Below are 15,510 nucleotides of genomic sequence, written 5' to 3'. Positions count from 1 at the left end.
AAAGGGATGGTGTGGTCAGCACTATGTCCTGTCGTCTTACCCTTAATTGAACCAGGTACCCACCAGAGTTCTGACTGACGTCTCTGAGTCCGAACCGAGATCCAAACTTTCGGGCTAGCAGTCGAGTGCTCTGCCACTAAATCACGCCGTTCCTTTATGGCACTAAACTTAACCAAAGTATCACTTTAAAAAAATAAACGTCTTGTAGTATGGAATAAAATAACGGATAAAACGTAACTATTAACAAATCACTAGTAGGGACCATAACTCTATGAATAATTGACTCCTTATATTTTTATAAGAAAAAAAAATGTGCATTTCTAAATTGTTTCAATGAAAATAAAAATCATTTTTTAACTGTTCGAATAAAATAGAGCTTTGCAACATTTAATAAACCCACGTTTTATGCGTTAAAAATAGGTGTGACAATAAACGGAAAAACACAGACCAGATTTTTATCAATATAACAATAACAAGTTAAATAAAAGTATTCAAAAGTCCCTACAACTGATACACTGATACAATATTCAATACAATTGAAAACAGTGATTAAAACGGATCTATTTTAAAAGGAAACAATTGCAAACAGAAAATGGACAGTGAGTATCAGCGTGATGGAAAAATTATGGATATGATAGATGAGAAATGGCGTGCTGACCAGTTGCCCAAGGAGGATATTCAGGTACCTATAACAGCTCGACCAGAACCTGAACAAGACAATGGTCCGAGCAATGAAAGTCTACATGAACAAGAACAGAAATGGCTGGATCTTGCTCTTTCATCACTCAACCGTATGCCACCAACATCAACACAGAGTTGACAAAACATGCGTTATATTGACAATAGATTGTAAATACATGTATATATTATTTAACTATATATATAAAACTACTTAAAAAAACAAAAACGGATCTATTTTTAACATAATGTTAAGTTTTTTTTTTTTACTAAATATTTTAAAAGTACACAAGGCTAACACATACAAAGAGTCGACATTTCTAAGACCGACACACTTAGCATAAGCATTTTTTTTTTCAACACAAATAAACTTGTTCCCCACAAAAATTGTGGATGTTGTCTGAACCACTGTGCGGATGAAAGATTGGCCGCCATTTTGTTCCTAGAATTAAAACCGGTGCACCGCTTGATCCTGGGCAAGTGGCTGTGTCATAGCTGTACCTCGTGTCAAGTTCATCTTGGAGTGTGTCCACCCACTGTCCCACGCTGACGTGTTTGGTGTGTCCGTGCGGGTGCGACACAATCACAACAATCTTCTCCGCCTCGTTGGAAGCTGGTTGCTCCTTAAGATAAAAAAAAATTTTGAAGTAATCTCCCCACAGTTTTTCTAATTTACGGATCAGATCTGGGTTATGAGTCGCGCAATATAAAATACACTCGTCTCTTTTCGGTGAAGAAAAGGAAACATCAAAACCGTCCAAAGTTTCCGGTTGTGAGATTTCAGTGTCGTGAAATAAAACAAAGATGGCGTCCTGACACTCTGTTTTGTCAAAGACGACATGGGGTGCAGAAATGACTTGAATCGTTGCCCAGTCATTCTTCGGCGAGCCAGACACCCTGCACTCCTTACACGGACAACACCCGTGTTCGTCTGTCTGTCCGGGAGTCACGTGTTTCACCTCCCAAACCATGCCACTTCCTGTTCTAAAAATATCTTGACCTTTCCTATTACCATACGGATATGGCGCCTCCCTGTGTGGGTGTGTTTTGGGTCTGTCCGTGCTAATTTTATTGACCTTGATGCACACGGTCAACCTGGAAAAAGACCGGATGAACGGGTACACGTCTTTTCTGTACATTTCCGGCAAATATTCCGGACTGAAGTCGTTGACCGGAATAAACTTCAGATGGCCGTTGTGTTTCTTGCATCTGTTCCAACGTTCAGTGCTGCTATCAAACTCCAATACTTCGCTTTCTCCTGCTTCAACTGTGGAATAAGGGATCAAATGGTGTTAAATAAATAGGTTCAAGTTTGTCATTACAGTTTCATCATCTTACATCTAGAAGGTGTATGGTTCGGCTCAGCATAAAATTTACTAATCTCTGCGAAAATTACCGTAGCTTATTATTCTACTCATCCCCCCCTCCCCCCTCAAATTGTTTGGTACCACTCAAACAATTGGTTGATAATTTTAGCTTTCTAATTTAAAACCTGTTTTAATCATATTAACATTGCATAGGCAACAAGCTATAGCATTGTAATTTCTTCTAGCACATAGCTTTGCTACTTTTTAATATTCATTCGGAAAAACCATTTATCTGTATTATAATTATTAAATCATGCAGTAAATTATTGTCACCATAAAAAGATTGTAGTTTCCTTTATTTACATCACGCCACGCTACAATAAACACGTGAAATCAAAGCCTTCGCTAGACTAAGCTTGGAAAGATTTAAAATAACGCTGATAGTAAACCCTTATTAAAAAGTACGTTGATTGTGTTTTGTTACAAGAACCCATCAAAATCTCCAAATTTCTCATCCCACCCAATCAATCCTAACCTAACCCATGAATATCAACTTCAGCTGAATCAACCTACGTCACCTGGTAACATGTGATAAAGCAGAATGTTTTTTTTTTATTTTTTAGGAAGCGCAATTAAAAGACTTACAAAGCTCCATAGTTCAAACAGTAGTTTTGTTAGTATTTGAAGGAAAATATTTTAACATTACTACGTAAATGGTTTTAGACTTTTATACCATTCTCGCGTGGCTGCATAGCCAATGGTAACTATAGATCTAGTACTACAAAAATAAAACCAGAATAGCTCACAAAAAAATTACCACGTTCCCGAAAGCAACAACAATAAACAGACTTGGAAAATCTACCGCAGTGAAAGCAGTGAACTGTAACCGAAAAGCTTTTTTCTAATTTTAGCATCCTGACCTAAATTATATAATATTACATCTCTCTCTTCAGCCCAGTAACGATTTGATCGACCAATAAATAACTTATCGCGCAGTGTTTAGTGGTCTCATGCGCCACCGCCGTGAAACTGAAACCTACAGTTTATCTCACGGGATACCCTATTGATGAGACTGAAACAAACCTACAGCTATCTCACTGCATTTTGATGAGACTATGACGATTAGATTTTATTATATTTTATAGCCGTATTTTCCAGCTTTAAATTTTAATTTGTACTAAAAATATATCAATATAAGAACACAAGGTTTATCAAACTCAGCAGATGATTTAAGGGAGACTAGTGTTTTAAATACAAACATTACAATTTTTAGAGGAAGGTAAGTGGGGGAGGGGGGTGGTTGTCCGTGAAGTCACATTTTAGAAAAAAAAAGGGGGGGGAGGATGTGGTGTGTCTTTTTGTGACATTGTGTGACGCTACAGAAAGGGGAGGTAAACTCGTTTATAAATATTATAATGCGTGACGTCGATATTATGACAAAGTAGGCCTACGAACAGGTTAGTGTTGAATTAAAGCACACCTGCGTGTGGACACTACCGATTCAATTAGCACTTGTCACCAGTGTTTATTCCAGCCTTTTTTTTTTCTCCGGGGGTGGGGGCGCTTTCCCAGTGGCGATTTGTCAATGTGTAGTGTGTGAAAACTGGTGTAGTTCAACCATTTCATGTTTATATTATGGCAATGTAAGAAATAACCAATTTGACTACCGTGTCGTAACCGGAAACCAAGAACAAGGTGCCAATATGCTAAGATTTTCATTCAGAAGCACGAAATTAATTCCCACCAGCGGAAGTTACAAAGAATTTACAAATCCGTGTACCAGATGATGTAGGTTGTTTAATTCAGACTAGTCATGAAAGTAGAGTTTTCTACAAACTAAAAACAGAACATTGTACTATCAATTGAGATAACTGTCATACAACTCTTAACAGACCATTTAATTCTCTGCTGTTGTGACTTTATACAAGTCTGGTATGTATTACTTGAGTGCACACTTCAGTTTAAATCTTTCCTTTATGAAGAGATTAATACCAATAAGCCAATCCAAGATATGGCATGCATGTATGAAAGAATGTACATCAAGATGGTGATGCCATTTACTGAATTGCTGTGGGTACTTCACTTTTAGCACTGCCATGTTTATTTCGATACATTTTATGTTTGAAAAGTTCTGGTTATGGAGAAGTCAAAATACAACGCTACATGAAGTTAGTTCCAGTTCATACTTGCAAGTTTCTCATTTTGTTTCATATGAACGTAGTTAAAATTATGAATTACTCTAATAGAGAGGGTGAGGCATTTGATTTAAGCCGCACTCTCAAATGGCTTTTGAAAGGCAGTTTTAAAATCCTGACACTGACAGTCATAATTACCTGTTACATCTGTGCCAACATTAACCCTAACCTGTTCATGATTTCACTTTTAGTTTTAAGTATTCGCTTCAGGCAATTTGATTTAATAGCTGTGTAGCATACATTGCACTTGTTCTAGGCACTTACAGCATGGAAAAAAAAATTAATGTAAACTCTGCAACAGTAGGAGTATACAAGACCTAACACTAACAGCAATAAAAAATGCAAATTCTAAATTTAAGAACTGAGTTTAATAAGTTTTTTATACAGAATAAAATATGCACAAACAATGAATTTTGGAGTAGTTAACAGTGGAAAATCAGAAGTGAAGTAGTTGAAATTAACTCATTCTGAACTGCCGGTCAAGGGAACAACTTGGGATGAATCTTTTGGCAGGTGAATGGTGATCTGGAAGTTAGATGTTTAACAGTTTAAATACATGTTGAATTATCCTGGGTGGTTGAACTATCACCAAAAATCTAGTACATGAAATTCTATAAATTTAACTAAGGGAGCATGAATTTTTTTTATTCAAATATTCAAACTGTTAAGAAAATACATGCTAAGTATTATTAAAATAAATAGTTCAATGATTGGTACAGATTGAGTGGGCATTATCTTCAATTTAAAACACTGTTACCTGCAACAGATCCAGGATTATGTCACTTATCCAGGGTTTTCTTCTTGGTTCCTGATCCTTTTCACAGGTGATACAAGGTAACATCTTGTAAGGTAGGACTAATCCATTGTCAGGTAGTGCTGATCATCAGGTAGGATTAATTCATCATCCAGTGGGACTAATCCATCTATCACTTTGAACATTTCATACAAGTTCTTGGTTTGTTGGCTGCCTTAGCACTGTAAATCATAGATAAGGATGTAAAACAGCGGGCTCAATTTGTTTAGTATGGAACATAAAATGGAACATAAAATATGTAAGCTTAATCAATGTATTAAATTATTTACTATAAGAATATTCAAGAAATCTTTTACAGCTTCTATACCTTCACTCCTAATAGAACCCAGATAGCAGAAAATTACTTACAGTTGGCCGCAAACATTATGAAGTTAATTGTTAAGTAGCTGCACAACCTATTACCAACTTGGAACTTGTTTTCATTTATGAAATACTCACATTGTAACTTGGCATACACCAATTCAAACTAAAATAGATGCAATCAAAATTAGTATAATTTCATATAAACATGGGTCCCATTTCAAAGGATTCCTACTTAGCCATCTTTTCCATGGGTGCCATTACAGTTTCAGCTTTAGAACCCTAAAAATATTAAAATACAGTAGAATACATTATATATACTTATAAAACAGTTTACAATTAATAATTTAGTATTAGGTCTCTATTTTAACTTGTTTTTGCTGTTTTAGTATTCAATTAACTTGATTTGTTATTAGTCCCTATCAGCATTGCCATTTGATTTTTAATTTATTAGCACTAGGCCTATTACAATTAGATCACCATATTTAAAATTAAGCAGCTTATTTAGGCTTTAAATTTTTAAACCATGGAATCCAGTTTTGCATGTCTACTTGAAAGTGTTACCAAGTCAGTTGTAGGCTAGATTAGAATAGGCTAGAATAGTTTAGAATGTAGAGGAGAGGTGCGGTGAGTTGAGTTAACCTGGAGGTGTTTAGGTATGGTTGTCCCAAGGTCAAGTGCGGGTATAAAAGCTGGAGTGTAAGGGGTTAGTTGGTAGCGGCTTGGGTCGAGGGCTTGTGGTGTAAGGATAAAGATGACTAGCTAAATAAAGCTTTGAACAGTAGCTTGAAACGTGTTTGTTGAACGAAAGGTTGATTGTAAAAAAAAATAATTAAGAAAATCACATCCTCTTTAAGATGGATGTTACTCTCCAGGTTTACAATTCAAGTAGCACTCCTGTAATACAAATTAGCAGGTATTTGGCAGTGAAGAGATGGTTGGTCAATAAGCATTACTAGCCAAGTGTAAAAAGTTCAAATAGTTGATGACTGAGATTAAGCAACTTAGAAGAACAGGGTCTTGTGACTGGAACCCATGGCTTAGATAAAGCATGGAGGCTTGTTGAGGAAGTGTCACTGCTGGTCATACAGCAGATGAGTATTTTTCAAAGTGAAGGTTTAGCTACTGTGGTAGTCTATCAACGCCTAAAGAGGAGAGTGACCTACTGTTTGTTGAGGTGTTGTCTATGTAAGAAAAAGTGTACCTGCATGGTTGAAAACATGTTGAAAATTGTGATGACAGGTTAAGTTATAAATAGGTCAAACTAAGGAGAAAATGTAGAACTTAGGAAATAGCCTTAGGTCAAGCAGTTGAGAATAGGTAGGCACCAATGACATGCGAGATGACCGGTCATATCATACACATCAAGGACAAGGGATTACTGCTTGGACTTTGACAAATAGTTTAAGATATCAGCTATCTTTTTTTTATCTCTTTTTACAGGGCTTGATTTCTTGTAGTTGCAGCTTGTGAAGGGACAGAATGTTCCCTCAGCCGGTGACTTCAATGCGGGCTCGCCCACATGGGGATACCTGAAGATGAATAGGGAGGAGCAGGGGGTTCAAAACTACATTTTCATGCCCTCTTTTCTTAGGATGGACAATGGTCAAACCTCCCAGCCTGACTTAACTATGTTCATACTTTAACTGCTTGAAGTCTTTTATAATCAAGGTTCAAGTGATATTGGCAGTGACCATGTGCCTCAACCACCTTGTTACTGGACTGTCTGCGGGTTGTTAGAGTGCATCGCCGGCCTGATTATTAGAACACAGGTCATGTCTGAGAGAGGCAAGATAAAAGATGGTCTCAGCAAGACATGCTCTTGTGGAATGACCTGGGAAAATGCTTAACTTTACAAGACTGCACATTGCCTGGCCCCAGAAAATTATATAGGATGCTTGAGATCAGCTGCAGCATAGAAAACTAGATAGGCCTTAATATAGACTGAATGCTGGCTAAGAATACAGCACAACACTAGATAGGCCTTAATATAGACTGAATGCTGGCTAAGAATACAGCACAATGTAGAAAAGTGTAATAGATGAAATAGACAAGTGAAACAGTGATGGAATATATTGCTGGAAAACAACCTGTCAGAATTATAGGAACTGTTTAGGATGTCAGGATTCCCACATTTTGTTTACATTTTACAAAAAACTGGTGGAAAAAAAAAATATGGACAAGCTTACATATGCTTATGGACTGAAATGTAAAACAGGACAAATTTTTGTTTGACAGAGGATGGTGCACATTCAGTCTTTACCCATTCTTGTCCTACCCCTTCTTGCATACCTGTGCGAACTTTTAAAACAGCATTCTAGTCATGATAGAATTCTTGTTAGATAAATATAACCAATGCAATAGTATGAAACTGGGTGTACAATTTTTCTATAACAGTTCATGAGAAAGTATGTTGCACACAATGAAGTTGTATAATAAACAAACAATGAATATGTTCCTTTTAAATTTTTCTGGTATTCAGCATTGTAAGACAAGGTATAATTGACACATTGCAGTACAACTTTTATCTGAGAGGCATCAGAAGAATGTATGTTGTACTCTAACAATGACCAGAGCTGCAAAAATTATAAACATACAATGTATCCAATTCTTGACTGGACAATATGGTGAATATAAACATTGGTTTATATGCAAATGCAAAATCAAGGGGGATTAGCTAGTATTAAATACTATGTTGGGTAAAATTGGTAAAAAACTGCACCATCATCTGTCACTTTTTGGTTTTCAAAATGGGTCTTTATGTATATTTGCTTTTTTTTTTTTATTTAAACAAAAAATGTAAGCTTGGCATATTTCTGTTTAGGTATTTTTTTTTTTTTAAATTTATTTTCATCCATCAAGTGAACCGATATTACTGAAGGGAGTTCAGTGGCAAAATACTAGCTATTCAATCTAAAAATTAAAGATCTTCACAAATAATGCAAATTAATATGCCTTTCCCATCCCACAGGGTATTTGCTTTGATTTAGAAATTACATTGAAGAAACCAAGTCACAAGCATACAAAGCCTGAATGACCATCAGACAATACAGCAAAGACCCAGCAAAGGACAGGACCTCTACTGCAGAACATGGATAAAGCCAATCGAGAAAATGGTCTCTGTGCCCAGAAAAGAGCATTTGGGAAAAGGAAGTGCTATAGAAGGGAAAAAAATTGTGTTGTTCCAAACAGAAGAAAAGGTTGTGTTGCGAGTTGTATTTGAGTGTTGCTCCTAGGTCGATTGTCAACGCTAATTGTTGAAAGTCATACGACAGCTAAGAAGATGGTTTCATTCATCTCAGTGTGAAACTCTTCAATGAAAATCCATCACTGGTGACCATACTAATGATATTGTGGGAACTTGGAGCAATCAAACTCTGCCTTCACAGACATTCCTGTCATGGCCAGTTCAATTCGTACTTGTATGAGTACATGTGGTTGAGCCAGCATAAAAATGAAACCGATTTATCCAACAGAATTTGTTTTAATTATGTTCCATTTTTAGACTGTTTATAGTAATTAAATGAGACCCAGCGAGTCCTCAAGCAATCTGATGCTTGTTCTATACACCACTGAGGTTTTAAAGGTGAGCTGAAGGTTTGTTGTTCAACAGTTATTGTTCTAAGTGTGGTAGTGATGTGTATGGACAAGCTGACGTGGACTTTGGACTGACACACCTGGAGATGTCAGATAACAGGAGACAACACATTGTAGTGAGGTCTTTAAGGAAGGGGACTTGGTTTGAGGGAAATAAGATGACACTTAGATCCATTTTAATTTTTACGTTTATGTGGGTTAGTAAAATGCCAGCTAGTGCAATTAGGAAACTTAGTGCAAGCTCTGTAACAGTGACTGACTGGATGAGTTTTTGCAGGGAACTTTTGAAAGGTCCTGGGAAAATAAGTAAATAAGTAAAATAAGTAAATTTGGCAAGCACAAATACCATAGAGGGAGACAGGTGGTAGGCTTTTGGGTGTTTGGTGGGAGAGGAACAGATTAATGGGTTTTTTGTATTGTGCTGCCTAACAAAAGTAAAGATGTGTTGCCACAGATTATTCCAGAGTTGATTGTGATGAGTGACTGTTGGAAGTTGTATGAATGTTTATCTGATGAGGGTGTTATCCACCTTACGGTGAATCACACATATAATTTTATATGAATTTTTTTTTTGAAGAGGGTTTTATCCACCTTACGGTGAATCACACATACAATTTTACATGAATGTTAATCTGATGAGGGTTTCATCCACCTTACGGTGAACCACACATACAATTTCAAAGACCCTGAGACTGGGAGCCGATGAGTGTTGAGGGCATGTGGTCCTCTGTCGAAAGAGAACCGCCAACATAAGGCTCTCCTGGACAGTTGGCTAACTATTTAGCTAAATATACTTGGTGGCAGAAACATAAGCATGCTCTGAATCTTTTAGTAGCATTTTTTAAATGCAATCTAGCATGTTTATAAGCCCTAATTAACACCCATATTACAAATATTGGCAGAACTTTTAGTAATGCATTTAATGTTGGAATGGGTGGGTTGGAGATGGACTATTTCTGTAATAAGCTTTTAATGGTGTATTAAATTTGTTCATTTTAATGAAGTGGATTGCAATATTAAACCAGTTAAACATTTTAAATCCATAAAATTATTAAACAAAGATCGGGTTGTAATGATTGGAGCAGAAATATGGCATATATTACTTTTTTTTATCAAGCACTAATATTTAAATTGATATTGAATAGTTTTGAAATTTTTAAAATATTTTCCAGGAGAGGAAACTGCAAGCAGTATGAAAGTTAAGCACAAAGCAAAAGAGGTCGACTCCAGGAGACAACACATGGTAGTGACGTCTTTAAGGAAGGGGACTTGGTTTGAGGGAGATAAGATGACACTTAGATCCATTTTAATTTTGATGTTTTATGTGGGTTAGTTGCCAGCTAGTGCAATTATTAGGAAACTTAGTGAAAGCTCAGTAACGGTGACTGACTGGATGAGTTTTAGCAGGGAATTTTTGGGAGGTCCTCGGAAAATAAGTAAATTTGGCAAGCACAAATACAATAGAGGGTGGCAGGTGGTAGGCTTTTTTTTGTATTGTGCCTAACAGAAGTAAAGATGTGTTGCCACAAATTATTCAAGAGTTTATTGTGATGAGTGACTGTTGGAAGTCGTATGAATGTTTATCTGATGAGGGTGTTATCCACCTTACGGTGAACCACATACAATTTTAAAGACCCTGAGACTGGGACCTGTGCGAGCAGTATGAAAGAGGTCAAAGAGGTCAACAAACTGTTGCTTAAGAGTGATATTGAGGTGACCACTGTATTAAAAAATGGTCACGTAATCTGTGACAAAATAAGAACTGAGCACAGCATTCAAAAAATTTAAAAATATTGTCAAACTAAACATAATCCTTTATTTCCCATGCATTGATCTATAAATTATAGATTATCAACAAAATTAAGAAATCGCATCCTAAAGATTACTGGACATAGAACAATTTCTTAAAGAACCACTCAAATTTCCAACATCCAACTCAAAACTAAAACTTGAACAGGTAAGCTTTCTCTGCCCTGTAGTGGCAAGAGGAAAAATGGAAGATCAATAAAATGCCACTCCAAAGACAAAGAAAAAAGTGAGACAACTTGTAGGCTAATATTCCAAATTTATTCCTAACTTAAGTAATCTAAAGGCAGTGTTACTGACCTTTTGGCCTGGGGGTTTTCTACCATGGATCGTACTACACCTCTTCGCATTCTCCAATGCAATATCTTAGGACTTCGTCCAAGATTGAGTTGTGCCGTATTGACTGAGAATGATGTGGATGTTGCTTTGCTTCAAGAAACTCGACTTTGGTTCAATGACCATATTTCAGTACCTGGCTATTTCCACCATACGTGCAGGTGTGCTGTTAACGTTGGGAGGAGTTGCCGTAGTGTCACCACCCTGATTCGGTCTGGCATCTGTTCTGATGATATCCAGATAGCAGATGTTACATCGGCCGACGTGCTCGGACACCAGATTAAGGTAGGAGGTCAACCGTACTCCATTTATAATGTGTACCAATCCTGTTGGTCACGGGTTAAGCTTCCTATGGTACGACTGACCAATCATACCAGAGTCAATCATACCAGAGTCTCGTTCGGCCTGTTATGGCTACTGCACGTGCTATGTATAAATTTAAATATAATTTAAAGATGCCTCATCTCTCCAGTATTACCAGGATGGCTGTTGAGCCAGGAGTGTTGGCGTTGATCCAGGTTGGCGAGGCACATCAGTGCAATTCTGCACCCATTGCCTTTGATGCCTAAGTAAAGGGGACAAGCATCTGAACACCTTTTCCTTGAAAACAGCCAGACATCAGATCAAATCTCAGCACGAGTCATGGGTGGAAGAACAGAAGACTAAACAGTCCACACGATTTCTTCTTTGAAAGAATAGGGTGCAGTTTATGGAGACTGCAGTTGCCTCATGTGGATGTACTGTGCATGTTTCAAGAGAAATGCAAAGTTTGACAGGGTAAGAGTGAAATGTGTAGTGGGCATGTTGCAGTTTGATTTGGATATGTGGTTTATCCAGCTGAACTGCAATGTGCACCAGCTGGACACTGTGGCAACAAAGGCAAGAGAATGGAAACTCTGGACCAGCAGCTGAATGTGAAAGCTGCTCTGGAAAGGACAGAAGGTCATGATATTAAAAAATTTTGGCTGGTTATATTTGGATACAAACACAAAGGAGAACCTGCTGCCTTTTAAAGTTCTTTAAAAACAACATGGGATACCAGCAGGTACATACGTCTGATGTGGGAAACAGGATGTATGTCCTATTCCACATGGCGGGAATTATTGTGCAGCATGCTGAACTAATTTTGTTTATGACAGGGTGAATATAGCATTCATTGTTAAACTGGGGTACATTTGATTCCTTTGAATAAGTAAATAAATTCAATATAAACTATCTGCAGAAAAACCATTGCTGTGTGCCAACACTTACTGAAGGACCTTATGAGGAAAGAAGCAATGGTGCAGCTTCAAGCTCTGGACCTGATAGGCAAACTCATCACAGGTCCCTGGATAAGGTTGATCTCCCAAACTGCTGTAAAGAGGTCAAACCTTGAGCACGTGATTTGTTAGGTGACTATATAGCGTGTGTTAATTGGACTTGGAGCCAACGTTTGGAGAGACTGCGCATTAGGAAGAATCGGGCTAGAAAACGTGCTACTCATAGACCTACTCCAATTTGGACGTGTTCCCTAAGTCTGGAAACGTGCACCTTCCATCTCTTGCTTAAGAAAGGCCAGGATCCCTCGAATTTTGTAAGTAATTGCATTTAATTATATTTTATTTTAAAATATTTTTTCAAACATTTTTTTCAGGCTAGTAAGAGAAATATAGAGACCATGACTGAAAAACCAGAAGTTGAAAAAACCAGAAAAGGATGCGTTGGACAACCCTTGGGAGAATAAAACAGTCTTAGCTTGTCTACACTAGACCAGTAATAAAAAGTTTTCAAGTGATGAAGGATTTCTTGATATCTACAAGGGATGTGCTTGTGCATCAGCTTGAGAGGTATTCCACACAGGAACAGTTACATGCCACTGTCAGCTCCACCACACAACACGTTTGCTGAAAGATGCCTCGCCATTGCTTATCTAAATCTACATACCCCAAATGTATCTATTGGATTCTTGGATTCCAAGTCTAAAGCAAAAGCAACTCTTGATTGGCTTAAAAATAAATCTAAGGTTTGGCCATGCGTGGGGTTGCCCATATAAGAATGGCCCGCAAGCTGTTGCAAGAGGAGATAGACATAAAGTGCATGGGGAAGCAGTCACAGTAAAGTAAGAATCTTAATGTTAAGGTATGTGATGTCCTTAAATAGTTTTTTTCAGCGCATCAACAGGAAGCAGGTGCCTTTTCTGGAGAAATGATGACTTAGAAGGGATCTTGCTGTCACAAGTGGGAGTCTGAAGGAACAGATGTCATATACAATGGAAGGATTGTGAACAGAGCAGAGCCAACCATGACCAAGTCTGCAAATTTCACCATCAGCTACTGGACTGATGATGAAAATGATGCTGAGAACTTTGACCTCTCTACATGTGAACATCTCTAACCTTCACCAGACCAGAAGACTTACAACCAACATTCCAGTGCCATTTAAAGTAATGTATGTGCATACGACAATTTTTTTGCAACAGTCTTTGGAAAGGGTGAAGGCTGCTCACCCTGAGCTAGAAAACAAACTAGTGGACATTGATGTGTCCTACGATGGCAGCTGGCACACAAGAGGACACACCTTAAAATCAGGCATAGGCTGTATAATAGAGAATCGCACAGGACTTGTAGTTGACTTTGAATGCCTATCCAAATACTGCCATAGGTGTGCAAAAATGCAGAACAGGCTGACTGGTGACCAGGCAAAGCTTGCTGATTGGTCTGAAAGCCACCGGCCAATGTGACAAAAATCAAAGATCCTCCGGCAGTATGGAGCAGCAGGTGGCATTTACTAAACATTTGGGCACTGCTTTGCGCACATTAGTTGACAAAAAAAAAACAATAACCCCCAATAAGAGGCTTGGGTCACCAAACCCTGGACAAAATGAAGCTCCAGAAGTATTACACAAAGGCTATTAGATCTGGCAGTAACGTGCCAGATATGCAAAAAGATATCTGGGCAGGTTGTCGGCACTGCATTATTTCCCTTCACTATCATTAGTGCTAATTAGCTTAATTAAAATATGTTAATTATGCTAGTTGCTTAAAGCCCTTTTTGCCTGGCTTATTTTTCTGTGTTCATCTATCAGTTACCTTATTTTTATTGTATTTCTCCTGTTCCTTTTTTTTTTTCAATTCTCTCATTATTCTGGCTGACAAAAAGATACTGATTGAATGGTGTATGGATGACTGTTGTCCAGGAGTTTTATTTGTTCGACTTGTGGAGCTGACATGCATATGTTGCAACGCAAACAGACATTAGGCGGCTACGCATGGTTTTGCAAAAGCCAACCTACTGGCAAACTTCAATCGACAATGAAGTCCATCAGGAAGGGGGCTCACATCTCCATTAGGCAAGTTTTAGTGATGATAATGACAAATATCCAGTGGGGGATATAGCTAAAGAGTTAAAAAGTAGCTGCGCAACTGACTGGATGAGCTACTGTAGGGAAGTCTGTACCAACATTTGTATCCGGGCAAGGGTGATTTGGGTGGCCCTGGGGTGACCGTAGAAATAGAGTTTGTTTGGGGGAAAAGGAAGTATAATAAAGGGATAAGAGTTACTGGAAAGTGGGTTTTTTTGGGGGATTAGAAAGGAGGACTGATACATTTTTATGTTGTCCTAATTAGAAGCAAGGATGTGTTGTTGAATGTGATTCGAGTGTGTGATACCCCTGGGCCAACTGTCAGTGATTGCTAGAAGTCATATGACAACTTAGAAGATGAGTGTTTTGTTCATCTCAGTGTGAACCACTCTTTACAGTTTAAAGACCCCATCACGGGTGCGGGAGCAGTCAAACGCGGCCCTCCCAGACATTCCTGTCTTGGCCAGTTTAACTAATACCTATGTGAGTATAAGTGGCAGCGTCAACATAAAAACGACCAAAGTATATTTATGTCCTTTATTGGTGGCGTGAAGCAAATTTATCCGCCACAATAATATTTTTGCACATTGTGCTGTTTTATGTTCAGACTTTATTGTTTGATAAATGTTGTAAACTGTTTTACAACAAATTTAATATGTATTGCCTTTTTTGGTAATTTGATTAGGAGAAAATTTTCCAAATGAAGTTTGTGAACACTGCCTGTTCCATGTAAAGAAGGCTTTTAAAAAGAAATTGGTAGAACTTTCTTGTGCATCTGATAAGAGGTTCAAATTAGGTTAGTTCTAGAGAAGCTTTGCCATGCAAAGTGTCAGGCTAAGTATGACCAGAACAAGGACAGAGTTTACGTGATGATTTTGCTTTGTATTTTATACAAAAATCGGGATGACATTTACTAGTGCCCAAGTCAAAATATCCAAAAACAATTTTTTTTTTTTAAAAATGAGATGTGTTTGCTATGGAAACTAACAGGAAACTTAATAGTTTTAAACACATTTGAAGGTAATAGGTCATCCAAACCCACTAAAAATGTGGTTGTTACCAATTTTACCATACTGTGATTAAGAATAATATCTTTGTAAGGAATTTATAAGAATAATTTCCCAATTCATTACCCAG

At 37.6% G+C, this 15,510-nt stretch overlaps 1 protein-coding gene and 1 long non-coding RNA gene across 2 annotated transcripts in view; one reads left to right on the top strand and one right to left on the bottom strand.

Annotated features, from left to right (window-relative positions):
• The first annotated feature begins 574 nt into the window (after positions 1 to 574).
• Positions 575 to 822, top strand: LOC131929053 (anaphase-promoting complex subunit 13-like). The gene has a single exon (XM_059285243.1). It carries the CDS (start codon positions 593 to 595, stop codon positions 818 to 820), a length of 228 nt encoding a protein of 75 aa, XP_059141226.1. The 5' UTR covers positions 575 to 592; the 3' UTR covers positions 821 to 822.
• A 3,762-nt stretch (positions 823 to 4,584) lies between these two features.
• Positions 4,585 to 15,510, bottom strand: part of LOC131929358 (uncharacterized) — a 49,594-nt gene continuing 38,668 nt past the window's right edge. Inside the window, exons 2-3 of the long non-coding RNA XR_009383955.1 lie at positions 4,938 to 5,576; positions 4,585 to 4,705 (exon numbers count right to left, since the gene is read on the bottom strand). This is a non-coding gene — a long non-coding RNA (uncharacterized LOC131929358). The remainder of the gene's footprint in view (positions 4,706 to 4,937; positions 5,577 to 15,510) is intronic.

This window comes from Physella acuta, unplaced genomic scaffold (assembly GCF_028476545.2).
Source record: "Physella acuta isolate Inbredline_101_S28 unplaced genomic scaffold, ASM2847654v3 ptg000094l, whole genome shotgun sequence".
Lineage (NCBI taxonomy): Eukaryota > Metazoa > Mollusca > Gastropoda > Physidae > Physella > Physella acuta.
Note: the sequence above shows the minus strand (reverse complement) of the source record. Positions and strands in the feature narration are given on the sequence as shown.